At 46.3% G+C, this 25,368-nt stretch overlaps 1 protein-coding gene and 1 long non-coding RNA gene across 2 annotated transcripts; one reads left to right on the forward strand and one right to left on the reverse strand.

Annotated features, from left to right (window-relative positions):
* Positions 1–69: 69 nt before the first annotated feature.
* Positions 70–23,522, forward strand: LOC148111485 (uncharacterized). The gene is made up of 2 exons (XR_015730465.1): positions 70–150; positions 23,278–23,522. It is a non-coding gene; the product is annotated as an uncharacterized LOC148111485 (long non-coding RNA).
* On the reverse strand, positions 5,312–16,703 carry LOC117670138 (hepatocyte nuclear factor 6-like). The gene is made up of 2 exons (XM_034425083.3): positions 15,657–16,703; positions 5,312–5,734 (listed from the first exon to the last, which is right to left on the reverse strand). Exons 1-2 carry the CDS (start codon positions 16,612–16,614, stop codon positions 5,436–5,438), a joined length of 1,257 nt encoding a protein of 418 aa, XP_034280974.1. The 5' UTR covers positions 16,615–16,703; the 3' UTR covers positions 5,312–5,435.
* Positions 23,523–25,368: the final 1,846 nt, after the last annotated feature.

The raw sequence follows: 25,368 nt of genomic DNA on the forward strand, positions 1-25,368 counted from the left end.
ACAAAACGAATGGATTTAAGACCCTTTAAATAGATTTTAAAGCCCGCTGAACATTTCCTCCAATGTCATAGATGGAGGAAGAAATTTGGATTGGAAAATTCAGAAGAACCGTCAGGCTGGATGGGAAGAGTAAAAGGTTGCAGCAGCTAGGTAAGTCAGTGAGAATCCCTACTAATGCCTAGAATTGGGTTACTAACTTGGTGCAGCAGAAAACGCTTGCCTTCACACGCTTCCCTAGATCTTAGAATTCCCCCCTTTTAAAAAAAAGTTAAGTCACCCCACTTTCCCATAATCCCCCCCTCCCGCCCTTGCGCATAAAACAGCTCCGTTGTGCTTCAGTTTAAGGACGTTTACTTTTCTCTGAATAACATTTCACCACAAACAGCTACAGGATGAGGTATTCAAGAAGAAAAAACTTTGGTATAAAATGTACAGCTTTCGTTCCAACTTTTTTGGTCTTTTCGTTTTCTTGTTTACAGGCAAAGGGGGGAAAAAAAGACTTTGGTTTTTTTTCTTTTTTTTTTAAAGTTAGCACAGTTGACAAACGAAGGAGAAACATTCAATTCATTAATAGATAGTAATGCACTGCTTTGATTTTAAAAACAGGATGACCACACCGCTCAGCTTACACTGGCCAGGGAGTGAAGAGGAAGGGGAATAGATCCACTTTTGAATGACAGGGTAGCCGTTTTTTTTAAAAAATGATATTTTATTCCAGTGGTTCTCAATCTTTTCTTTGCCACTGCCCCCCTTTAAATACCCTTTGGAGCCACAGAGCCCCCCAAAGACTTAAGATTTAAATCATAACATTTCTTCAAGTCTTTGTGGACCCCCTATGATGACATCATAGCCCCCTCCCCAGGGTCCACGGACCACAGTTGAGAACCACTGTTTTATGCTATAGAGAAGTTTGCCTATTTATTTCTGGAATAATTATTTGTTTTCAAAGTAATCAACCTGATCTGACAGGTAGGGGGAAAAGTCACGGGACATATTTTTGAACATAATTTTGAGTTGCTGTTACTATTGAGGGTCTCAGTTTGGTAATATAAACAAGTCCTGGTTCTGTTTAATGCACCTCCCAAGCTGGACGGGTTTTACAGTTTTAAACTATTTAAGAGGCTAAACGAGGTGGAACATGTCAGGATTGACAGAAAAACACTCAACCCAAGGAAGCGATACCGAGACGTCATCAGGGCTTGGTCTGAGCCCAGGTGTTGTAGACTTACTCACAAGCAATCTTTCATTTTTATTTTAATTTTTTGGTGCCTGTGACGTCGTAAAGCTTTGGTTCCTGAAAAATGTACGGACTGCGTGACAAGCAAATAAAAATAGCGATAAGAGAGCTGATTGAGACACTGGAATTGGAGTTGAGTTGCCCACATGGTACTATATTGATGGTACTCCAAGAACCAGTTGGTATCCGATGGATTCCTTGCAAAACCAGATTCATTGGACTTTGGAACTAAATTTATGGAGTTTAGCAAACTATTTTCTTAAAGCCATCTGTTATCCTTGGTTGCCACACCTTGTCAAATAGGTGAGAGGCTGGTTGGTTGCCTTCCAGGTCTCGTTCACTATGGAGATCACCAACAAGGATGTGTGTGTGAGGCAGGTAAAAAAAAAAAAAGAAAAATCTCTAAAGAGCTTAACGGGTTGGCAAAAAGAGCTGGTTCAGAACTTGGTTCTTATGGACTCGCCCGTAAGAAGTATGGCTGAGTACTTCTTTTAGTACTTCTTTTAGAAGTAACCTGTTTTTAAAATATATTTTAAATACCAGGGTAAGAAATACACCTATTTTAAGGCATCGTCTTTCTATTTGATAGTCAAGGCCATATTGATGAGTGTGATTTTTTTTTTTCTGTTTGTTCAGATGTAGTTTAAAGGCCTCAAAATTGATTTTTTTTGGAGAGCGAACGAGTCACATTGCGCTAAAGCAAATGCTAAGCTAAGGTTTATCATCGTGGCTTATTACACAAGCCTCCATTGGCTGGTTTGCATAGAGATTAAGTCGTCATGGATGTGTCCCCACAGCCAAAAAGAAACCACATTAGGGTTCATAAACCTAGCTGAAGGGAGGCAAGAGATGAGAAGTTTTTCCTCCTGTAATATTCTGGTTTTATCGGAATTTTGCGAGTGGGGCCGATACTGGAGTTGTGAGGAAGTAGATTATTAAAATATGAGATTGTTCAAGAGGGCAACACTTCTGCCATAATCCTATCTCAACAACTTTGAAAAGCTCTGATCGAATATAAGTACTAAATTTAGCTACTCATTTAGAAAATGCGTTAATTAGAAGCTGAACGATTTGTCCTGGTATGGACTTCTTACAGCTCTATTTTTGTGCCTGGTTACTTTGCCTTTGAACGGTATTTTCTTACGGTGAGTCACCTGAACCCCTTCTTTTGTAAAACTGTAATAATAATAACAACTGAAAATGTAATAATTAATGCTGATGGCTGGTCAGAGCGTGGTTGTCAGAAGCGAGCGGACAACCTTTATGGGAAAAAACAAAATCTCGGAAGAACTGAGTTTTTGAGACCCGGTCAGAGAGTTTAAAAAAAGAAAAGAAACCAGAATATTTTAAAAAACAGTGTCAGCAGTGAAAAGGGAGCAAAGGAAGGAAAGCTATCAGCCTCATAAGAAGAATGAGTAATATACAACTTTTTCCGCCCTCTGGTTCCATAAATCTCTGTTTGGAATTGGCAAACAATTTAGTCCCCCTTTTTTTAAAATCCCGTTTGTTCATTTGGTGGCTCAAAGGTCTGTTCAGAAAGGAACTTCTGTCCCAGCAGCTGAGTCCCTTAAAGTGCATTATCTTAGCTTCCACTGGGAACACCGTGGCCAGAGAGTGGGGTGGGGGAAGCAGTTTGGGAAAAACCGGGGTTCAGGGTCTTCTTCCCCCCCCCCCCAGTGCCCTCTCTGTCCAGAGCAAGCTGAGCGTCCTGACACAAACCAAGTACTTAGAGAAGCCATGCAGGAAATAAAAAATAGAGAGAACTATCTATTACGACACACGCACCCGTCCACGCACCTGCTCCAACACTGACGCACTCTCCCCGACACACCCACCCACACACACATACACACACCCACACACAAGAGTTTGTTTGCAAAAGGGAAACAAAACCATCTTTGGTATCTTTTGGTGCAAGAGACAAAGTGAGGTAGAATTTCTTTTTTTTTTTTTCCGGTAATTTTGAGAACCTTTGGGACAAGGGGAACACCGAAGAGGCATGGAAGGGGAGGAGGAGGAGGAGGAGGAGGAGGAAGCAGCAGCCGCCAGTTGGGGGGTGGGGAAGAGGGGGAGCCAAGGTGGGTCTGGCGCCCTCTGCATAGATGGCGGTGACTTTGACCGCCAATCAGATAAAACAAAGGCAGATTTCCAAGATGCACAGAGAATAATTTGCATTTGTCCAGCCCTTGGTGGAGAGGGGAGATCGAAAAGGCTTCCCAAATTCACATTTTCCATTTCCCCAGGAAGTGGCCTGCTCCTCGCCTTCTGTCCATGCTCCTTAAGCCTTGCTTTTCGATGCTCTCTGGACATTTTTGGGCAACCCCGGAATGCCTCCCTCTGACTCTTAGCCCCTCCATCTACCCCCACCCCCACCCCAAGAGATGCCTTATAAAATTTAAAATGGCTTGGCTGTGATGGATTTTGCTCAAGAATTGCTGCTGGAGTGACAAACCTCTATTTAGATAACAAAAAAAAGTTACGCAAGGGAGTTTACAAGCCCAGCCCATGAGGTTTGGCTGGTTTGATTAAGATGAAGGGGGTCTCTCCAGATCCTGGTTATTTTCCCCCTTGTACCTGTTGCAAGGCAGCCCCCTCCCTAACAGAAACTAGCTGGAACAAGGAGCAAGCCGGAATAGAAAAAATAAAAAATAAAAAATGTTGGGAACCTGACTACCCTAATGCAGAATTGAGAAGCAAGTTGCCATTTGCAAAAGTTTGAGAGATGGGTAGATCTTTACTTAAGAGGGCGGATTTTGGGCAGTGGGCAGGTTCCCCACACAAGGGGTCTGATTTCCCCCCCAGGCGTTGGGCCCTTCTGCCGTTCTGCCCCAAAGCTTGGAAAGAAACAAGCAGAGGAAACCAAATGAGGTGGATCCATCCAGAAATGCTCTGAGCAGCTTCCTTTTGTTCAATCGTGTTTCTTTCTTTCTTTCTTTCTTTCTCAAGATGCATTTGGGAAGGATTGAGGCTGGCGAGGCCAGGGGGAAGAAGGGCAACGGGGAAGGGGGCGAGGTGGCATGAGATGCAATGATTGACAAGGGAAGATCTTTTAGGGCTGGCTGGAGAAAAGGGACCACCAGGAAAAAGAGCCGGATTGCAGGGCACTTTGAATCAATTTAAAATAGAATAGAGGACGGTGCCTGAGTGCCTCAAAAGAGGTGCCCGGTCTTGTTTTCCATACCATGAAAAAAATTCACAAATTAAGTGTGGCTGGTGGCATTTCATTTTTGGTTTCTTTTTCCCGGTCAGCTGGCCGTCTCCATCCTGGATATTCCAACCCAAGAAAGCTGTTTTTGCTTCCTGACCCCTTTCACACAAGGCCCAGGAAGGGAGCCGGGAGATAAGTGGGCCGCCAGAAGATGCTGGAGAAGGGAGGGGGGGAGGTCAAGGAGGGGCAGCAGGGGGATATTCCGGATGCAAAATTAGCCGGGAGTGGGGGGTTGGACCTCTGCACAGAGGGGGACAGATGGACATTTGTGCTCATCTCAGATTGCTGTCTGTCCTGCAGTGGCTTAGAAGACGGAGGAGGAGGAATTCTGGTTTAAGACCGCTTCTGCTTTGTCTTAACTGGTTTGAAACCGTGAGAGAGTGAGGGGGGGGGTCTCCATCATTACGCTTCATGCATTGAATTGGGGGGCGCTTGGGGGAGATTGGGCCGTGCCCACCTGCGTCGGGTGGTACTTGGTGCCAAGGACTTTAGAAGGAAATTACTTGCTTTGGGATGTTTGACCCTTACTCCAAAGGGGAAGGGGCCTTCTCCATGGTGGAAGGTAACCCCCGTTCTGGTCCTTCGTCCTCCCCCCCTCCCCACTTCCCCCTGCTTTGAACCACTAGATGGCGATGCATCCTCGTTGGGGGACCCACACGGGACAGTTTGTAGAAGGAAACAAAAGGAACCCCAACTTCTTGGAGGCAGCAGCCTTGACCGTCCTTCTCAAGGTCCTTCAGGGAGTCCGGTCAAAGAAGAAGGGGCTCACCTTGGCCTAGACTCCCCCCCACTCGCCCTCCCCGGGGTCTCAGATTACAGGAGGGTGGTGACCCCAGAGCAGGATTCAGAAACGACCGTCCCTTCTTCTCCTTTGGCCATTTTAACGCCTGCCCGGCTGAAGTGCTCGTCTTCCATCTTTGGTGCAAGAAAGGGGGAAACGTCCGGCGTCCTCTCGGGGGGGAAGGGGGAAGGGAGTGGGGGGCGAGGGTGTCACGCTTTGGTGCAAGTGACGGCCGAGGACGGGGTAGAGCCGGCGGAAGGAGACCTCCCTTCCTCCATCCATTTGTCCAAGCTCCTCCGCCGGGCGTTCATGAAGAAGTTGCTAACGGTGGAGAGCTCCAGGCCCAGTTGTTGGGCGATGGTGATCTGAAGGTCCTTCGAAGGTCTTTGGTTCTCGTGGAAAATGGCGTGGAGGGTGCGGCGCTGGATGTCCGTGAAGACTAGCCGGTGGCGTTTGGGGACATGGTTGCGATCAACTTTGCTTTGGTCTTGCTCTTTTCTTTTGCAGGCTGCGGGTGGGGGGGGATGGGGGGAGAAAAATGGGCAGGTTGGAAGGACAAGAAGCCGTTAGTTATGCAGCGTATAAAAGAGGAAAATAAATATTAATTGCCCTCTGGATGGCTGTTCGCCTTGGCAGAGGATCAGCTCCCGTCTCCGCCTATTATTATCCTTTGCTCTATCACCACCGGCATTCTGGTAGACTGCCCCTCTCGAGGGAGGTTTTGTGGAAGGAAAGAGGCATCCAGAGATCCTCTTCCCTCCCAGCCTTCCCCCTGTCTCCTTTTCATTGCTGCCTAAACCAGTTTTAAGATCGAGGGCAGGGTTGCCACCCGGGTTAAAGCACAGGCCTGGTGCACCCAGTGGGAGAGAATATTTCTGCCTTATTGGGGGGGGGGGATAAAGTGACCGGCCTCCAGTTGATTTGGGGGGCAGGAAGGTGGAGTAGCTGGGTTTGAGGGTCAGATGCAAAGCGTTTCCAGTTCTTTGCGTGTGTCTATTTTGCTTCCCTTCCCTTGGAATCCAGAATAAAAGTTTGCTCTTTAGCCCGAGGATGACCTTAAAGCAGACAACTGCACCCGCTCCCTGCTCTTATGCCTTCATTTAATGGCAGGGATGGAGGCGGCGGAGGAAGAGGGGAGTTCGAAATTTAATGCTAAATCAATAGCTCTGGTGACTGAAATCTTCTTCTCCTTTTCTTGCCTCTCCAGCCCTCTGGCTCCTCGCAGTCCTTTTCCCAGCAAGAAACCCATGTGGGCATCCGGAGGCAAGTCCGGCTTACATGGCAAGGGCACCCCCGTCCTCCTCAGGAGACCCCCACATTGGGCTCAAGGGAGAAATACGCTTCCTCCCTCCAGCAAATTCAGAAGCTGGCGTGAGGTGGTTGGGGAGCAGACCCCTCCGACGTGCCAGCCAGCCCTAAAGTTGGTCCTGCCATCTCACCCAGGGTGCCATTTTTAACCCAGTTTGATCAGCTCAGCACGCAACCTTCCCGTGCAACGGTGGTGGTGCCTTTTAGAAACCTGTTTGGTGGGTTGGTTAAAAAAAATAAAATCAAAATAGCAGCTTTCCAGACGAAACATTTTAATAGATGTCTAGTGACCAAAAGGTAAAGGCTCCCCTCGCACATACGTGCTAGTCGTTCCTGACTCTAGGGGGCGGTGCTCATCTCCGTTTCAAAGCCGAAGAGCCAGCTCTGTCCGAAGACGTCTCCGTGGTCATGTGGCCGGCATGACTCAACGCCAAAGGCGCACAGAAAACGCTGTTCCCTTCCCACCAAAGGTGGTCCCTATTTTTCTACTTGCATTTTTTACCTGCTTTCGAACTGCTAGGTTGGCAGAAGCTGGGACAAGTCACGGGAGCTCACCCCGTGGCGCGGCACTCGGGATTCGAACCGCTGAACTGCTGACCCTTTCAATTGACAAGCTCAGCGTCATAGCCACTGAGCCACCGCGTCCCTGTGTCTAGTGACTAGCTCTGTCTTTTGAGAGCTTATTCAGGAAGAAAAGGAGATTTTTCTCCAACTAACCAATACAGCACTTGATTGGATCTGTAGAACGCTTGTCTATGGAGAGTCTTAGTCATTCAAGTCACGGTCGTCCCAAAGGTGCTTTTTCGAGAGGCAACTGGACTTCCTTGTTTCTTCTTTGAAGACCTTTCACTTCTCATCCGAGAAGCTTCTTCGGGCTCTGACTGAATGGTGGAGAATGGATTTATATTTCTTGCAGTCATCTGGTCGTTGGCGCTCTCTCTGAGAATCGTTGAGGCCGCTTGGAGGTTTGTCTGTGCCCTCAGGATCACCTGAATCCTGTAGTCCGGTTTCAGGTGACCTCCAAGTGGCCTCAATGACTCTCTAAAAGGATGCAAATGACCAGCTTTATTTGCCAGGAGTACAAATCCTTCCATTCGCCACCATCCAGTCAGAGCTGAAGAAGCTTCTTGGATGAGAAGTGAAACCTCTTCAAAGAAAAAACAGCACCTTTGGGACTATAGAACACTTATTCTATTCTTATGAATCAACATGTTTTAAAATGTAACCTATAACTGATATATAATCCCTGAATCCCCCAAATCTTGCAAAATTCACTACATATTCTATCACATACGTACCATAGTATTACATGCGCCTTCTGTGTAATTTCATTACTATTATCCATGCGCTCTATGCCATACGCCACATAAATAAATACATTTTGTTAGATTTCCTAACTAAAATTTGCTTGAACTCCGTATTTGGAGTGTAACAAAAAATTACAGGTAGCCATTTTTAAGACGCCGCCTTCGAGGATGGGACTGGAACAAAACTGCTAACGTGGAACAATTACGTACCGTTAAGGGAAGCAAAATTTAAATAGGGATTTTCTCATTTAGCTTTCCAAAAATAATTGCCAAGGAAGGTAACCCAACCCTTCTTTGGATGGCGTATCCCCATACAGTGATGGTTTGCTTAACAGTGGTTTATAGAAAAGCCTTAATCGCCTGAGTTCGCACAACGGGAGAAACTCAATCCAGAGCTTTGGATGGTGTGTGTGAATTCCAGGTTGTGAATCCAGGACCACAATCAAAAGCTTCAACCTGCCAAATTCGTGGACCAACCCCTGAACAAATCTATAATTCTTTTTCTCATCTGTTGCCAAGCCTCGCAGGTTGACAATTCCTCTTGACAGAAAGGCGGGCATCGACATCAAAATCACGCAGATCTCGATAAGCCGTAGCTAGAGAAACACCTCTGTGCATTGCAGCATTCAAACGAGGTGATGGTTGTTGGGTTATTTTGCAAACCTAGATAGTTTTAAGCGGACTTAAAGGTGTTTTAATGTTTCACCAACTAAGATTCGATCATCGCCCCAGTGTTAAAATCTGGCACAACTCTTTATAAAACAAGCCCTTTATATTTGAATGAAGATGTTTCCAGAAGGATGTTGGATGTTGGCTTAGAAAGGCCAACTTTTATAACGGGCATCCCTGGGAAATAAGGAATGCCTCACACATTTTGAAAGTTTAAACTTTCTGCTCCAAAGAATGAAGGATGTTGAAGTAAATCTGGAAATGTGCCTCAAAAGTCTAGGAGGCCCAGAGACGTTCTGATTGTGAAATTGTGTCTTTCACCATCACAAACCTGCTTGTGGTTTGGAAAGTCTGAATCTGCCTAGGGCCCTTTGCTCCAAGGTTGGAGTGCTGGGATAAGAGATGGGACTTTTTGGTGTTGGCCCCTAGATTTTTGGAAATGCTCTCTTCCAGTAAGATCCCTTTTTTCTACCTTTTAAACTTCCGGGCTAATTTTACACAATTGATCTGTTTTAAGGTAGTTATTGTCTTGTGTTTTTTCTTTTTAAAGCATCCTGATTGCTAGTGATTATTTTTCATATACATAGCTACATGCCTATGGCTCCATATAAATAGATAAATGCCTCTTTCTGTTTTCTTCGAGCGACTTCGGTTACTTTCCGTCGCAAAATTTGGCCCGCGTGGAACCAAAGAGACATCTGATTAACAGTGGTTTTAATTGCCTTAATTGTGGGCAGGAAACCTGCCTGAGGATAGCCTAACCCTTGGAAGGAAGCACGTGCCCATGGTCCACAGCAGAAAAGGCACAGAAAATACAGCCTCAGTCACTCTGCCATGGGATTTCTCCCCAAATTCTGATCTCTGTTCCTGTCTTGTGGCCGTGAAACGTGACAAGCTTGTTTTGCTCTTCTGCTCTTCCCCAGCAGACCCCCCCCCACAACACACACACACACATACACACACTGCCTTTGCTACGCTGCTCTGGCTGCACGCTGATAGAAAATATTGATCAGATCCCAACTATATGGCTGCAAAGAACAGCCAGTTTCGCGTTAACCCTTGCAGGGCGGGATTGATGGCGGGCTGATGCTCAGGAGAAGAGGCAGGAGGGTAGAATATTTCAGGAAAGGAGAGACGCCCTTCAGATGCAAAAATTGGGGTTCAACTCCCCCAAAATCTCTGGGCTTGACTCTCTTCAATGCATTATTGGTGTCCTTCCTACCCCGGAGTCCTCCAATTGAGTGTATCCCTCTCTGCGTGGGCACCGACCGAATATAGACGATGGCAGAAAAGACAGAAATCTTAGCTTGGGATCCACTAGCTCAAAACAGAAAGTCCTGCCTCATCAGTTTTTTCCTGTCCTTCAGAGCTTACCTAAAATCTGGTAAATTATGCATTAGGATTTTTCTCGCAGCGTTAAGCCAAAAGGCTCTGCTAGGAAATTCTCCCACTTGAATCGAGCGATTGTTGGGCCGGTCCCTGGCCTTCCCTCTTGAAACCGGTGAAGATGCATCCAAAGGCATCTTCCATTTATTATTCGGTTTAGCTTCATCTCGGGCTCCTGGCTGAGGTTTAACCATGCCTGGACCAGGCTTGGCTCCTCTAATTCAGTAGACGCTTTGCTCTTATTTGTGGAATGGGAGGAGAGCCGGATTCCGAATTAAAGAATAATAATAATAAAAATAAAAATCACCTGCAAATCAAAGATCTTCACTTTGATCCCCAGCTCAGTTGTTCTATCATAATAATAATAATAATAATAATAATAATAATAATAATAATAATAATAATAATAATATTATTATTATTATTATTATTATTATTATTATTATTATTATTATTATTATTATTATTATTATTATTATTATTATTATTATTATTATTATTCAAGAACCTCCTTCCTCTCTTCCCCAGTTCAGTTTATTCCTTTGTTTTAAAATAACTTTTCCCAGATAAATGAAGTTTCCTAGATAATCTTCCCTTTAGGCACAATCACGTCCACTTTTGGCTACGTTTTCGGTGGCGGCAGCTGCCGAGTCGATTAAACAGAAAAATGACTTGTTCGTTTCAGGGTTTGTTTGTTTTTTTTTTTTTTAGTATTTTTTTTTTTACGAACAAGAATTGGGTCAGGTGGGTGCTGCAATTTGGGAATTTAATCAGCTGCTTTTCGCCCCCCTCTTTGTGGGTTTGGGGGGGGGGGAAATGATTGGGGAGCGGCAGGGTTAAAACCAAGAAGGGGCACTGTGGGGCCAATTGCAACCTCATATCTCCCCCCACCCACCCACAAAAAAATAAATAAAAAATCAATGTTCTGCTTGAAACGGAAAGCCCAAGGGAAGGGCAGAAGGAGTTGGGTAGCTGGTGGCTGGTTGTGCCTGAGAAAAATCAATGATGCTCTTACATGAAGATCCTCCGTAGGTTGAAGGGATGTCTGGAAGAGAAGGGGGGGGGATTCTTCCCTTCCTTCCACTTCCCCCCCCCTTTTCACGTTGCCAAGGAGAGGGGAACAAAAGAAATCTCTGCCAAACGGAGAGGGTCATCTCGAGCAGGGCCATTTCCATCCTCCGATTCCAAGTTGGCTTCTGTCTGACCCGTGGCCGAGGGGACGAGGTTGCCTTCATGGCCTTTTGCACATTTGCAGCCTGGTTGAGAAGGTCACCCTTGGGCCTGGATGAGCCCCGGTGGGTCTGAAGCAGCCCCCACCCCCAATTAATTTCATTAATGACGCTCTTTAGCCTTCCTGCCCTTCGGTTATGACCCCACCTTGTCATCCCCGGGAAATTTTTAAAACCCTCCTCCGTAGAATTGGACTGCATCAATTAAACCCCAGTGCCCCCACTCCCACCCCCGACTCATCAGCCCAAATGCATCGCCCCTTTCTTTTTCTCAGAAAGCAAGCCCCCTCGAAATCACGGCAAAGCCTTCGAAGCCGTCGTCGCTGGTTTAAATTTCAGGAGACGGTTTTAGCCATTTTAATCCACGCAAGGTGACCTTCCCAGGCTCTGCTTTTCACCCCTATCTTTGGGGAGGGGGGGGTGTAAGGGCTTTAGCAATAATTAAAAATGGGAGCAAGCGCCACTCTGGAGGTTTGAATGGGGAGAGACCCACTAAAATGTGCATTTTGCGTTCAGTCTGGTGGGCCGGTTTGGAAGTGGTCCCTGAGCTAAAAAAATGGGCAGGTTTTATTGCCATATTTTTGTGCGTGCATGGCGAGCGTGGGGCTTTTTTTTTTTTTCCCCCTCCCAGATTCAGGGTTTTTGGAACACAAAACCGGTCACGCTTGTTCTAAATCTTCTCCTTAGTTTAATGCTATCCATTTCTAGAGTGAATTGAGCCTAAAAGTGCTAAGCTTCCCCATTTTTTCATATGACCTCAAAAATAGACCTCAGACAACTTGTGGAGGCTTCTCTCGGAAGGAATAACTGCATAACTGCACGGATCACCGTTTGAGCTGGACCCAAGTTAAAAGCATCGTGTTTCTGGCTTCTCGTTCGACCTGAGGCACCAGATGGCCATCCTTCAGGGATCATTTCAAAGCTTGAAATGAATTGCTCGCGGTCGGTCCCCAGCGTTAGAGGAGGCAAAAAGGAGGGGGAAAAAAGGAATGGAATGGACATTTTATATAAAAAGCCAATGAAACTTCTTTTTCTGGACTTGTCAGGGGGGGGAAAGAGGCTCAAATATATCTACGAGCACTTTAAAACCCCGGCAGAAATTTTGCAGAGCGCAGTTTTTGAAGCGATTTGTTTTGCTTAAAAACAGGAAAAAAAAGTTTCCTTGGCTTGCTCACAGTTAGCCAAAGGATGCTATTACCTTAAGGTGAATTTGGAAATAGATGCTGCAGAAGTGAATTTTTTTTGGAGGCAGGGAAGATGTGTCTTATTCAGGAAATGAACCAATATTTTTTGAAAAACATCTTAGGGTTCATTTCTTTTTCGGGAAAAGCAAGAGAGTCTAAGATTAAAGCGTTCCTCGTCAGGAGCCAGTGGGTCTCCTCCCAGCTCAGCCTGTTAGGAGATCCCCCAGAGATCGATTACCACCGGATCACACAACCGCACCTCTTGAATTACAGTGGTGTGATTTCACTGCTTTTTCTAGCCAGTTTCGGTGGGAATTCATTGAAAGGGAATCTCCTCCAAAGGGAACCTTGGAACTGCCCGCTGCATGAAAGCAGGCAGAATTGTGATCTAGTGGATTTACCTGCCTGAATAGATCAGGGTGCAGGCGGATCCTCTAATTTTTTTTGCAAGTAGATTCCAGCACATGCGACGTGGTCTCTGGAGAGACCACCCTTAGGTAAACTAACAGGGAAGAGCATGGAGAAGAAAACAAGCAGGGTTGGTCTAGAAGACCTCCAAGATCCCTTCAGATCAGTTTTCTCCACCTTGGCCACTTTTAAGATGGGTGGACTACAATTCCCAGAATTCCCCAGCCAGCATGTGTGGACTTCGACTCCCAGAGTTCCCTATTCAGCATGGAATTCTGGGACTTGGAGTTCAAATGCGCTAACACTAACTTGGCTCCTTCTGCGGGCTGTAAAAACAATATTGCATTTCTCCCCCCACCCAAAAAAAGTTGTTTTTTTTCCTTAAATTTCATTTCCCCCTCTTGCAGGAACGTATCAGAAATCTCTGTTTTTGTAATTCCTCATTAGATCAGAGTTGGTCCTTGTTCAATCAAAGAAACTTCTCTTTCCCTCATTTAGAAAGTTAAAGCACCTGACTCAGATGGTAGGCTAAATTTTGCCAACGACCATCCAAATAATATTTCACAGCCTTAACTTTTCCCTTCTTATATCCCAGTTAAATATTGTCCTTTAGAAACTCTGCGAGAAGCTTAAAACCCTAAAGCCTCCATCATTAGCAACACAAAAAGGAAAAAAAAAAAACCTTAATTCCAAATATTGCTATTGAACCAAATATCTTTGCAACAGTTTTTTAAAAATCAACAACAACAAAAGAGATGCCGAAGAAACATTAAGACAGGATGGAGAAGGATGAGTTTAAGGGAGGATATTTTGGTCGACACGAAGGAAAATAGATTGTGGAACAAGACAAAGAAAAACCCAAACAGAGACGTCTAGAAATAACTCCTAGAAAGATGCTTTTATCAGATCTGCATTAGCAGCTACTTCTCTATTTCAAAAAAACCCATCAATCGAGATTCATATAACCTGAGCATAACGCACCCCCAAAATAGAGATTTCACAAGATTTAACCATGTCAAGAAATTAACTTAAAGCCTCCTTCCCTTTAGGTATTTTTTTTTTTTAATTCAATTTTCTAAACATAAAAAACCCAAATCACAAATTTTCCCTTCTCCCTCTGTTTTCCCATGAAGGACTGACCCCCTGTTTGTTAGTGAAGAAGGGGGAAAAAAAACTTTTTCACATAGGACCAGCAGAGATGCTGGAATGGTGGCAGGATGAGGGGGATCATATTTTTTATTTTGGCCAGCTTGCAAAAAAGAGAAAAAGGAAAGAAAGAAGGAAGGAAGGAAAGAAAGAAAGAAAGAAAGAAAGAGAGAGAGAGAGACAGATGGAGAGAAAGGGAGGCAAGGAAGGAAGGAAGAGAGGAAGGAAGAAAAGAGAGCAGACAGACAAAGAGGGAGAGAAGGAGGGAAGGAAGAAAGGAAAGAAGGAAAGAAAAAAGAGATGGAAGGAAGGAAGGGAGAGAAAGAAAAAGGAAAGAAAGAAAAGGAAAGAAGAGAGAGACAGATGGGGAGAGGGAGGGAGGGAAGGAAGGAAGAGAGAAAGGAAAGAAAAGAAAGAGACAGACAGAGACAGAGGGAAGGAAGGAAGAGAAAGAAAAGGAAGGAAAGAAAGAAAGAAAGGCCTTGCATGTACCCATGAAGAGTTGGGTTAAGCCGAATGTGAGCTTGCTGGTCGTTCTCGGGGTCTGACGTGGGTGGCCTGGACCTGCTAAGGAAGCAGGGAAAGGTTCTCCAAAGACACGAAGAGGCTGCATGTGTGAATGGGAAGGCATGGAAAGGAAAGCGAGCAGCATCTTCTACACCTCCCAGCTCAAAGGCATAATTGGAGAAGCCCCTCCCCCCCCCACTAGACCAGAATGGACCCTCCATTCTTGGTGCTCCACAGGGAGATCTTTGGACCTGGGATGGAGGGTCCACCTGAAGGGTCCTAGAACGTTGCTGCAGGTTAGGATGGAGATGCGAGGCGTGTGGTGTTGTGTGGTGTTTCCTCCCTGACCTTGACCGACGGGGCCTTGTCCTCCGTGCGCAGAAGGGACTCGCGGGAGGGGAAGGCGGGTTGGAGATCTGCCCTCCCCATTATTGACTTGTCCCGTGACCCACAAGGTTGTGGGGAGGACAAAACTGGGTTAGGCCTTGGAGGGGACGCTGGCCTAGATTTTAGCCCCGATGCACTCATGCCAGTAGACGAATGTTGAGTATTGATCGGAGGCTGGAGGGAAACCAAATGTGGGCTTAGGTAAACCCCTGACCGATTCCACGGGGGGGGGGGGGGGCTTCAGAAATTCTCTCCTGGGCCCTCAATCCTTTGTACGACCTTCAATGGTTCGTTGAGTGACCGTTCGAAGTCACAAGGGCACTGAAAAAAAGACCGTTTTTCACACTTACGACCGTCGCGGCCTCCCCGTGGTCATGTGATCAAAAGTCAGGCGCTGGGTAACTGACTCCTCTTTATGACGGTCACAGAGTCCCTCAAGGGGGGAGGGGTGACGCGATCCCCTTTTGTGACCTTTTGACCATGGGGAAGCCAGGCTCACATAACAACCTCTGTACTCACTTAATGACAGCAGCGATTCACTTAAACAACTGTGGCAAGAAAGGTCGCAACGTGGGGCAAAGTGCACCTAACGGGCGTCTCGCTTAGCAACAGAAATGTGGGGCTCCATTGTGGCCGTTAACGCGAGGACTACAAGTGGCACATATTCCCTACAATTTTGGTGGCACTGGAAGCCCAAGGACAGCACAGCCTGATGCCCAGATTGTCTACCCAGAAGTCAGTCTTGGTGCCTGCAGTGGGTCTTGCGTCTAGGGAAGCAGGACCAGGTCCCCAGACCTCAACATCTGAAGGTCATCAGATGTCCTCCTTGGCGCCTGACCTCCCTTGCCTCGTTCCTACCTCCGCCCCCTTGGATCCCAGCTATGAAAATATTATCTTACCTTCTAACCTTAAAGCTGCCATCCTCTGAAATTCGGGCTCTTGAAGCCACCTCCACATCCTTTTGAAGGTCTCCCTCCCGGACTTGAGTTTGCTCCAGGGCTTGGGGTTCCTCAGGAGGTCGGACAGGGTCCCCTGGGACCGGCAGAGAACCCGCTCCGCGAAGATGGCTTGGGGGATGCTGTAGCGCTTGAGCTCGGCGATGATGCGCTGGGCCACTTCTCGGGTGTTGATCTCCTCCAGCTGGCTGGAGAGGACCGTGGTCTGGCTGGCGATGGGCGGGTTGGGCCGAGAGTTCATCTCTGGCCGTGGGTGGCCGTAGCCGCTTTGACTCATGGGGTTGGGAGACGCCATGGTGGAGTTTTGGGTGGGAGACATCTCTCTTTGGAAGTGCTGGTCCATCCGGCCAAACATGGCGGCCGAGTGGCCTTCGAAGCCGTTGCCCAGCACCATCTTCTCGTTGGCCAGAGGAGCCACCGAGTGTCCGGCGTAATTGTGCATGGGAACCAGCTGCGGGCTGGACAGCGAAGACAAACTCTGGCCCATGCCCAGATCTTTGTGGTGGTACGGGCTGTAAAAATGCCCGCCGGCACCCAGCCCTCGGTCTTCCCTCATGAGGGTGAAGCTCCCGATGACGTTGCCCATGGGTAGGCATTGATGGTGGTGGTGGTGGTGATGGTTCTGGTGGTGGAACTTCTCGTGAAGGGGCTGCAAAGGAGTCAGGGTGGTGTAGCTGTTCCCCGTGCCGGAGGTGGGCGAGTCTCCCCCAAAGCCGAGCCCAGGGTGCAGGGTGGTGCCCAAGGTGTGTTCCGCCCGGTGGCAATCGCCGCCTTCCAGCACCGAAGCCACCAGAGAGGACCTCTGCAGTGCTGAGTGAAGGGGACGCGCGTCGCCCGGCATGAAATCCTGCTCAGGAACGGCCATCTCCCCACCATTCTCCAAGCTCAACTGGACGTTCATGGTTCCACCTCCTAGGCTGTCATCCTCTCGGTGGGGCAGCCCAGCCTTAACCGCGGTTAGATGTTGGGTGGGTGGAGGAAGAAGGAGAGGCTGAGATGGAGAAGGGTCCGGTTGGGAAGCTAATCTGCTTCCTTGACTTCCTCGGGGAGACTTTGGGGACAAAGGGAGAGAGATAAGAAAGAGAAAAAGACACCCAATCTTCTACCTCCTCCTCTTCTTCTTCTTCCTCCTCCTTTCCTCCTCCCTCCTCCTCTTCTTCCTCCTCCCACTCCTCTCCTCCTCTTCCTCTTCTTCTTCCTCCTCTCCTCCTCCCTCCTTCTCTTCTTCCTCTTCTTCCTCCTCCCCCTCCTCTCCTCTTCTTCTTCCTCGTTGTCTTTTCATGCATTGAAATTTCATCCGGCCAAATTAAACATGCATTTGTGCCAAACTTCCCTTGATGCAAATGCCCTCATCAAGCAGGGAAACCTCTAAAAAAATCCTTCCCCAAAACCGGTGGGCTCCAAAGACTCCTTGACCCTGCCCCTCAACCCCCTCTCCCCTCCCTTGCATGCAAAGCACCCCCCCTCCCCAGGTTAGGAGAGGAAGCCTTACAGAAAAAGACGAGAGAAATGTTGCCCCTTTTTTCCCTGCCAAAGTCCAAACAATTTTCCCCCTGGCTCACAATCCAACCCTTCACACCACAAATTCCCCACCCACCCGAAAAAAAGAAAGAAAGAAAGAAAGAAAGGCAGCTTACCTATTGTTGCATGTTATCCTTTGAGAGGCAGGTAGGATGAGAGAGAGTGAGAGAAAGAAAGAAAGAAAGAAAGAAAAAGAGAGAAGAAAGATTATTTTGACTCTCTCGGGTACCAGAGGAGCCGTTAGCCGCCGTCTCTTCCACCTGTCTCAGCGGCTCGAAGGGCTGGCTTTGAGAAAGGGATGAAGGAGACCAGCCCAAACTCCTTCCCTGAGGGGCCAGAGCGAAGCAGAAAGAAGCTTGTCCCCCCTCTCAGCCCCAAAACAGTCCCACTTTTGAGATCTTCCCACCACAAATAGTAGCAGCAGCAGCGTCTGGGCGGGCAAGCATCAATTCCCTGCCTCCTCCTCCCTCCTCCTCCTCCTGCTGCTGATGTCCATTTAATTTTGATTTCTTGAAGTCCGTCCAGCTTGAACTAACCTCTTTGTGTGTGTGTGTGTGTGTGTGCCAGTGGGTCTGTCTCAGCCCTCTCCTCTTTTTTTTTTCTCCTGTGGGTCTCCTCTCCAGTCCAGCCTTCCCCCCCCACCCCACTCCCTCCTTCCCAACCTTGCTTCTTCCAAGCCCTGAAGGCTTTGGTATCGATTCTACCAGCCTAAACCCTTTGCTCGCCTGCCTTTTTCTCCACGTCACCAGCCTAAAAAATATGCCGGATTGCAATCAGGAGCCAATTGGATTTAACCCAGTCCAGCCTGGAGCCAGGGGGTGGGAAAGGCACAAGGGGGCTGGGTGGTGGGTGCGGGGGGTGCAAGCAAAAGAAAACAGACATTTTAAAGATATGCCGTGAGGGATCTATCATCTCTCTCGATTTGCCTTAAGAAGCTTCCTCTGTGGGTCCGAAACAGGACACTGGTGTTAAAAAGCCCCAGAAGGTTTTTAATTGAGAAGGGGGTCTTTGTAGCGGAGAAGGCAGAGATTAACAATGGAGTCTGATTAGTTATTTCCATCCATCCAGACTTGCTTGGCCATTGTCGTCTTTTATTTAAGCTACACCTGTGGGATCACCTCGTGGTCTCCCATCCAGAGAGTCACCAGATTTAGCATCATTTTTTTTCAGCCTGTCTGGCCTGGGTGCGGGGGTGGGTGGGTGTTGCCTGTCTAATCCCAATTTCACTGTTAAGTTGTCCTGATCCATCGTTGTTGCTTTTGGAATTGGCTGCGGTGACTAACCGTCCTTCTGTTAGTTATATCCGGCTAACCGTTGCGCTTTTTAAATTCTGAATTTCATTTAATTCTGAGACTTGCCCTGTCAGAGAAGGTAAAACAGATTTCTCCGTAAGTCTAATTCCAGGGAACAATGGGTGCTGAATGAGGTTTGAAAAAAAAAAATAAAAAAATAAAAAAGGGGGAAAAAAATCAAAGGCTAAAAAAAAGAAAAAAGAAAAAAGAAAAAAAGAACAGCCCACCAATATTGATTTTATTTCTCAAGATTCTGTAGTAATTTATTTTCCTTTCCTTGGTTCTTATTTATTTATTTTCGGGCCATTCACCTGCGTCCCAGCCTGGATTTTGTTTGTACGTAAATGGGAGCTTGAGGGGAAAATATATTTAAATTTTGTCCGTGTGGAAAGTTTGCCTTGTTTGGTTGAAAAGATCAAAGGTTGGTGAGCAAAATTGGAAAAAAAAAAAAGGGGGAAAAACTGACATCTTGTTATTTCAATTTCTACTTAAAATCACTACTTCGTAATTTCATGATGATGATGTTTGCAAGGGATAAAAAAAGACCTTTTTCTGAGGACTTCTTTGCTGTGACACTCCACAAAATCCTTGCAAATAACAAGGATATATATTGCCCATCAGTGTTGCCACAACTTTGTTGGACTTTGAAAATTTCCCATAAGAAGTGGGACACCTACAGCCAGCAAGCTCTTTCCTTCCCATAACCCAAATCCTAATTTTCCTGGCCAAATAATCATCTTGGCCACCAACGCTATTTGGGGACTTCCTTCTTGGTGAATTATTAAACTTCTAGATCCCCCCCCCCAAAGACCATCAAGGGTTGAGTAAGAAATGGACAAATGACCCCCATTTTCTCTGTTGATAATCAATCCCGTATGGATAATTTAAGATCTGATGAGCAGAAGTCCAGATCTTCCTTCCAATTTTGGCCAGCAACAGATCCGGCAAGAAGGGGATTTCAAATCTGGATTTTTTTTTTATTTTTTTTTTGCAAAAGAAATCCTTCTCTCCAACTGCTGGAGGATTTGGGCAGGATTGAGGCCTCCATGAAAATCAACAGAGGTCCAAGGCAGGACTTCTAAGATGCCCTCTAACATCTCTTAGTTTTTGGACACGGTTCAAGGGGCTGGATTTTCACAATTAGAGAAGAGCAGCCTCCCTACAACTCCTTCTGGCCTGCAGCTGCCCATGCTCACACAGGTGAGTACAGGTGAGTACAGGTGAGCCCCCTCAGAGGTCTTTTTATGCTTTGTTCATTGCACAAAACTGGAAAATGGGGCCCCAGTACGGAAGGAAAGGACAGCTAGACAGTTTTTGTGAAACAAGGAAAGGAACAAGAAGTTGCCGAGGACCCCAATTGTTGAAAACAAAACCATCAGGAGAGCCTAACCACTTCAGGTTGCAGTCTTCAGAGTTACACAAAACACCGCAGTCGGAACGAATTCCCCACCCCTTTTGCAAAGCTGCAGCTGTCTATGAATTTCAAACCTTTTTATCAAGTCAATGAACAATCACAGCTTTTGTCAGCTTTCCTCTTAACGCCCCCCCCTCTTTAAGAACATACAGACATGCACACCAGCCAAACAATGGGAAGTTGGCGACTTTCTGGTTACACAAAGCTCTTGGTTAAACGAATACTCTGCTCCAGCTTTGAGCAAAGATGGTCTCCAAAAATGTTTGTGCATAAATGCCTCTTAAGAGGAGATGGTTGCAATGTTGTTGGTGGGCAGTCAATCTCTTGTTTTTGATTTCATGAGGATGTTTTGCTAAATTCCAAATTAATGCTTTCCAAATTATTTATGTATTTTGAGGTGGCTTAGACGTGAAAAAAAAATGTCCTTTTTTGTGGCCCAATGAGGCAAGCATCCCCTTCTGAGACATGGTTACTATCTCTGCTTTGAAAAAGAGCAGGGATTTGAGAAGGTTGTTTAAATTCTTGCTCATTTTACGTATTTTTAGTATTTATCTACTGCCTTCTTAAGGTGGCTCCCGCCGCAGGAATGGAGTGAGTTCATGGCAAGCTAGCAGCAGAAAAATACAGAAAACCACAGAAACATAATAGCTAAATCAAAGTGGAAAAACAAGCACAAACTCTTTAAATATTCATCATGTGAATTTCTGAGCCATTAAATCCTAAAAGCAGACTTTGCTTTTGGACGAGGTGGGCCAAATAAAAATAATCCACAGATATCTTCTCAATTAAACTCAAATGCATTATCAAGAGAGAAATGAGGGTTCGGAGGGGGGGGGCATTTGGAATCACTCCAGGATGTGGTAGCGTCAGCATTTTTTGATAGTTAAAACTGAGGACTAGCTGCTTGAAAAGCAACACTCTGTCTAAACATGGCTATTTTTGTAACCAGCTTCCTCTTTGCAATTTTATATTTATATATAAAAGCTTGTGACAAAGAGGTATTAAATGTTAAGAGTACTCAGCTTTGAGACTCATTTAGGCCCAAATCACTATGACGCTGTAAACTCTACCTTAAAATATTGGCCAACATTCAAAGCTTTATGTTCAAGGTTTTTTTTTATTATTATTATTAATGTACCACCACCTCACTGCCCACTTAATTACTGTTAGGTCCGCTTACCACGATGCTATTTGTTGTGTCAAAAGACTCTGCATCTTTTTTTTAAAATGAATTTATTTCCTTCTAAGGATTCCATAGTGTATTTGTGTGTATGTACATATAGGGGATAACCTGACATTAAAAAAAAGAAAAGAAAGAGCATTTTATATACCGTAAATAACCCAAATATTTGAGCCTGATTCAGAGTAACGGGATACCCCCTTCTTGTTCCTCCATTGCTTTCTGCATCTTTTAATTAATTTGTAAGCATCTTGGCACAAGAATGGTAGAAACTGAAGAATTCTGGCCAGAGAGAACCAAAATCTAATTCCAATTCTTGCAATATTCATTAAATATATACTACCCTCTGCGTGCAAGGAAACTGCTGAGGCTTTCACAGCAATCTGAATGACCAGAAGTGGAGATTCCTTTGGTAAAAATAATAATAATGATGATAATTAGATGGAAGATCAATCTAAAATGGGAATGAAGTTGGAGGTAGAAAGTCCATTCCATTCTAAATTAACTCAGAATTTAGAAAGGACGTTCAGGAGCGAGCAATCATTAAACACAAGTTGGCTTTTCTTTTGGAGATCTTTTGACCACGAACGGCTCACAACAGCCTCCTCCGTGCCAATTAATCAATATTTCGCAGAAATCTGCTGGAAATTCAAGAAGAGGGAGAGGAAAAAAAAAAAAAGAGACTTCAAATCCTTTTCAAGTGCAGTGGAAAAAAAAAATCGGTTTTTTCCTCCCTTTTTCCGAAGACGCTGTCCGGTTGTTTAGGTGCTGAAATGGCTCCGTTTGGTCCCCCTCTTAAAATATGTAGAATTTTAATAGAAAAGAAATAATAGAAACCATCTTTTTCTCTGCTAGGGATCTGTAATTGTCAGAATCTGAAATAAAATGCTGCCAGTTGTGGCACATTTAAAACAAAGAACCACATATTAGAGAATATTTTCGCACTTTCCTCCTAGGCAAACAGACTGACTTTTCTGCTGGAAATGGAAGAAAATATCGTAGTTCTCCAGGATTAAACGTCATTCAGACAAACCTTGCTTTCCCCCACAAATATTCTTCATTTGTTATCTTCAACCCAAGTAGGGACTGTATGTATTTCTTAAATATACTGCATTCTTCCAGACTCGAATAAGATTCGGTTCTTCTATCACTGATCACTTGCAGGAAATTCACGCAGAAAAAATACATACACACAAAGCCCTCTCTTATTTCCACTCTTCGTAAACTGTGTCTCCGAAGATAGAAGACATTTTTATTAAAAAAAGGTTTTAAAAAACCCATCTAAAAATATTCAGGAGTTTTTAAAGACCTAGATTTTTTTTTTTAAAAAAAATGTTTTTGGCCAAGGATGCCAAGAATCTCCGCTTATGGTGAAAATCTGTGTGCGTTTTAACTAACCCTAAGGATTCCCCCTTGTTTATTTTTCCGTGGCTGCAAACTTTGCACACAACGCTGTTAAAACAACTTGTGAATAATGTTGTACTCCCTTATTCTGGTTTAACAATTATGGGAGAGGCTGTGATTTGGAACTTTGTAATGCCTTCCATTTTTCCCCATAAGTCTCTCAATACACTTGTCACATCAGCGGGCTGTTTTATCTGCATACACACTCACAAACACACACACACATTCTCTCTCTCCCCCCCCCCTTTGGAAGGAGTTTAAAACACCATTTGGTTGATTAATTGTCTTTTATTGATCAATTTTCTATTTGGCAGAAACTGTGGACCTTTGGCTGCATAGATTTCAATATGTTTCCTAACCTTAAAAGGCAAAAAAAAAAAAATACTCTTGATTTTTTTTAAACACACAGAGACTGGATTTGTTACTATTCTAGAAAGCGGGCTAAGAAATATGGATTTTTTTCCTCCACGCCCATCTTTCATAGTGAGGAAATAAAGACACCTTTAATGCAATACTGGAGGATGGGCTCTTTTTAACAACATGGAAATTACATTATATAAATTTAATCTTTTTCCTCTTTAGGGAAGAAAAGTGAAGGGACCCGCTAATGAAACACCAGCCAGGCAACCTTCAAACTTACCTTATTTCATTTCTGTGGGTCCATTGAGGGTGGGGTGGGGGGGGAAATATGATTTATGATTTATTAAAATTATTAAGATGGGGTAGTCATCTCTCTTTCCCCCCCCTTCTCAGGGATGGAAGAGTTCTAAGCAAGACGAAAACGAACATGTAAAGAAAAAGCGATTAAACGTCTTGATTCCTGCAAGGATTTCTTCATCTTAAGGTTAGGTGCCACCTGGCAAAATTATTTTTTTATGGTTATTAATATTATTTTCCTGGTTGGGAGTCTTGCTACGTCTCCCCTCACTCGCTGCCCCCCCCCTCAAAAAAAGCCCCTTCAGGACAACTTCAAACATTTCCAAAGTATCCAAAGAAAAGACTTTAAAAATTAAGGGCGCCCACCCACTCAAACACGCCTAGTTGTAACTCCATGGAGTTTGTTTTGCAAACATTTTTATGAAGTTGTGCAAATAGTATCTCGCCCCACCCTCCACTGCCCCATTGCTCAGGGGGAGCCCTGGCAGACCTCTTTGTGAAAAGGTGACTTGATTTGCAAAAAAATAATAATAAAAGTGAGAGATAAATACATAGAAGAAATGCCGGAAGGGGAAAGGAATGTTCTCTGGGGGTTATTCCGAAGTAGATCCCCCCACCCCCCGATTGTCCCGGGTTCCTGGTTCTGCGCGGGTGGGGTGATTTAGGGGCAATGAAAAGGCGTGGAAAAAGGCCAGGAGGATGTTAAATCTGCTTCGTTAAATCTCTTGCCTGTATGTATTTTATTTTATTCTATTTCTGCCGCCGTGTCTCTTACGGAAGGGAGCCTAAGCGGCGTACAAAGGTTTTGCCTCTGGGTGTAAATTCTGAATTTTTCTTTGGGGCGGGGGAAACGCGGGACTCTTGCTGGCACCCAAAGGCTCCTTCCACACCCCGGAAAGAAATAAAGAAATAATATGTATTTTGCGTTTTTGAAGGTGTGTGCGTGGGAGGAGGGCGCTGGTAGCATTCCCAGCAGGTCTCCCGTTGGGGAGGGGTCCCGCAGGCGAAAAGGCGCCTTGCAGGGGAGACGGGGGGGAGGGGACGGATGGGGGGTCCTGCCGGGGGAGACCTCCGGTTTGGGAGGGGGGAGGAGAGACCCCTCCTTCCTTATGGAGCTGAGCTCGGGCAGGCAAAGCTCTCTGCTCCTCTGAATTCTTTGCTCGCTCCCATTCCCGTATTTTGCCCCCCTCCCCGCGGTCGAAAGACTTGGGCCTAGTTTGGATTGTGGGGGAGGGCAGGGCGGGATTCGGGGAGCCCCCCGAGAGGGAGAAGGGGCGCCCCTTGTGGCTCAAGCCCCAGAGTGGGGGACTTCGAGGGCAGAAGGGCAACCTGGAGCGGGGCAGGCTGGAGTCTGGACATTTGGCCACCCGGGATAGGGAGCGTGGGGAGGGGGGCAGCGGGCACGGCCTGTTTGGAAAAACCCCATTTTTCAAACTCCCCCCCCCCCGCCCCCCGTGCGGGAAAGGCGAGAGTGGTTACATCTGGCTTGGCTGCGCCTGGCAGGCAGGAAGCCAACAGGTGGGCAGCTTCCCCTCGCTGCTAGGGTGAAGAAGGGAGCCGAGGAACGGAATGCCTGCGGGAAGGGTGGGTGGGTGGGCGGGCTCCGGGATTATCTCCCGGCCGTGGGGGAGAGGCTTGAACCCTGGAGCGGTCCGTGCGCTTCGGAAAAAGGCACCCGCCTTGCAGGAGGTGGGGAAGGGAAGGGAAGGCGACTCGGGCGGGGGAGGAAGAGGACGGGAGTGGGGAGGGGGGGTGAGGAGCGTGGGAATTGATTTGGGCAGCGCCTCTTGGAGGAGGAGGAGGAGGAAGAGGAGGAGGAAGAAGAGGAGGAGGAGGAGGAAGAGGAGGAGGAAGAAGAGGAGGAGGAGGAGGAAGAGGAGGAGGAGGAAGAAGAAGAGAAGGAGGAGGAGAGGAGGGGAGGAAGAGGAAGAAGAAGAGGAGGAAGAAGAGGAGGAGGAGGAAAGAGAAGGAGGAGGAGAGGAGGAGGAGGAAGGAGAAGGAAGAAGAAGAAGAGGAGGAGGAGAGGAAGAGGAGGCGGGGGGCAACCGGGCAAAAAGGCGCAAGAGAGCCGGCGAGGAAGCGGCTGTGCCACCCTGGCCGGAGTGTTCCGCGCCCTCCCAGCCCGTTTTGGGATGTTCCCTCCTTCCTTCCTTCCTTCCCTGCAGCTGCCCCCAGGGCCGAGCGCCC

Source organism: Pantherophis guttatus, chromosome 18 (genome assembly GCF_059756535.1).
Source record: "Pantherophis guttatus breed Tessera chromosome 18, ASM5975653v1, whole genome shotgun sequence".
Classification (NCBI taxonomy): domain Eukaryota; kingdom Metazoa; phylum Chordata; class Lepidosauria; order Squamata; family Colubridae; genus Pantherophis; species Pantherophis guttatus.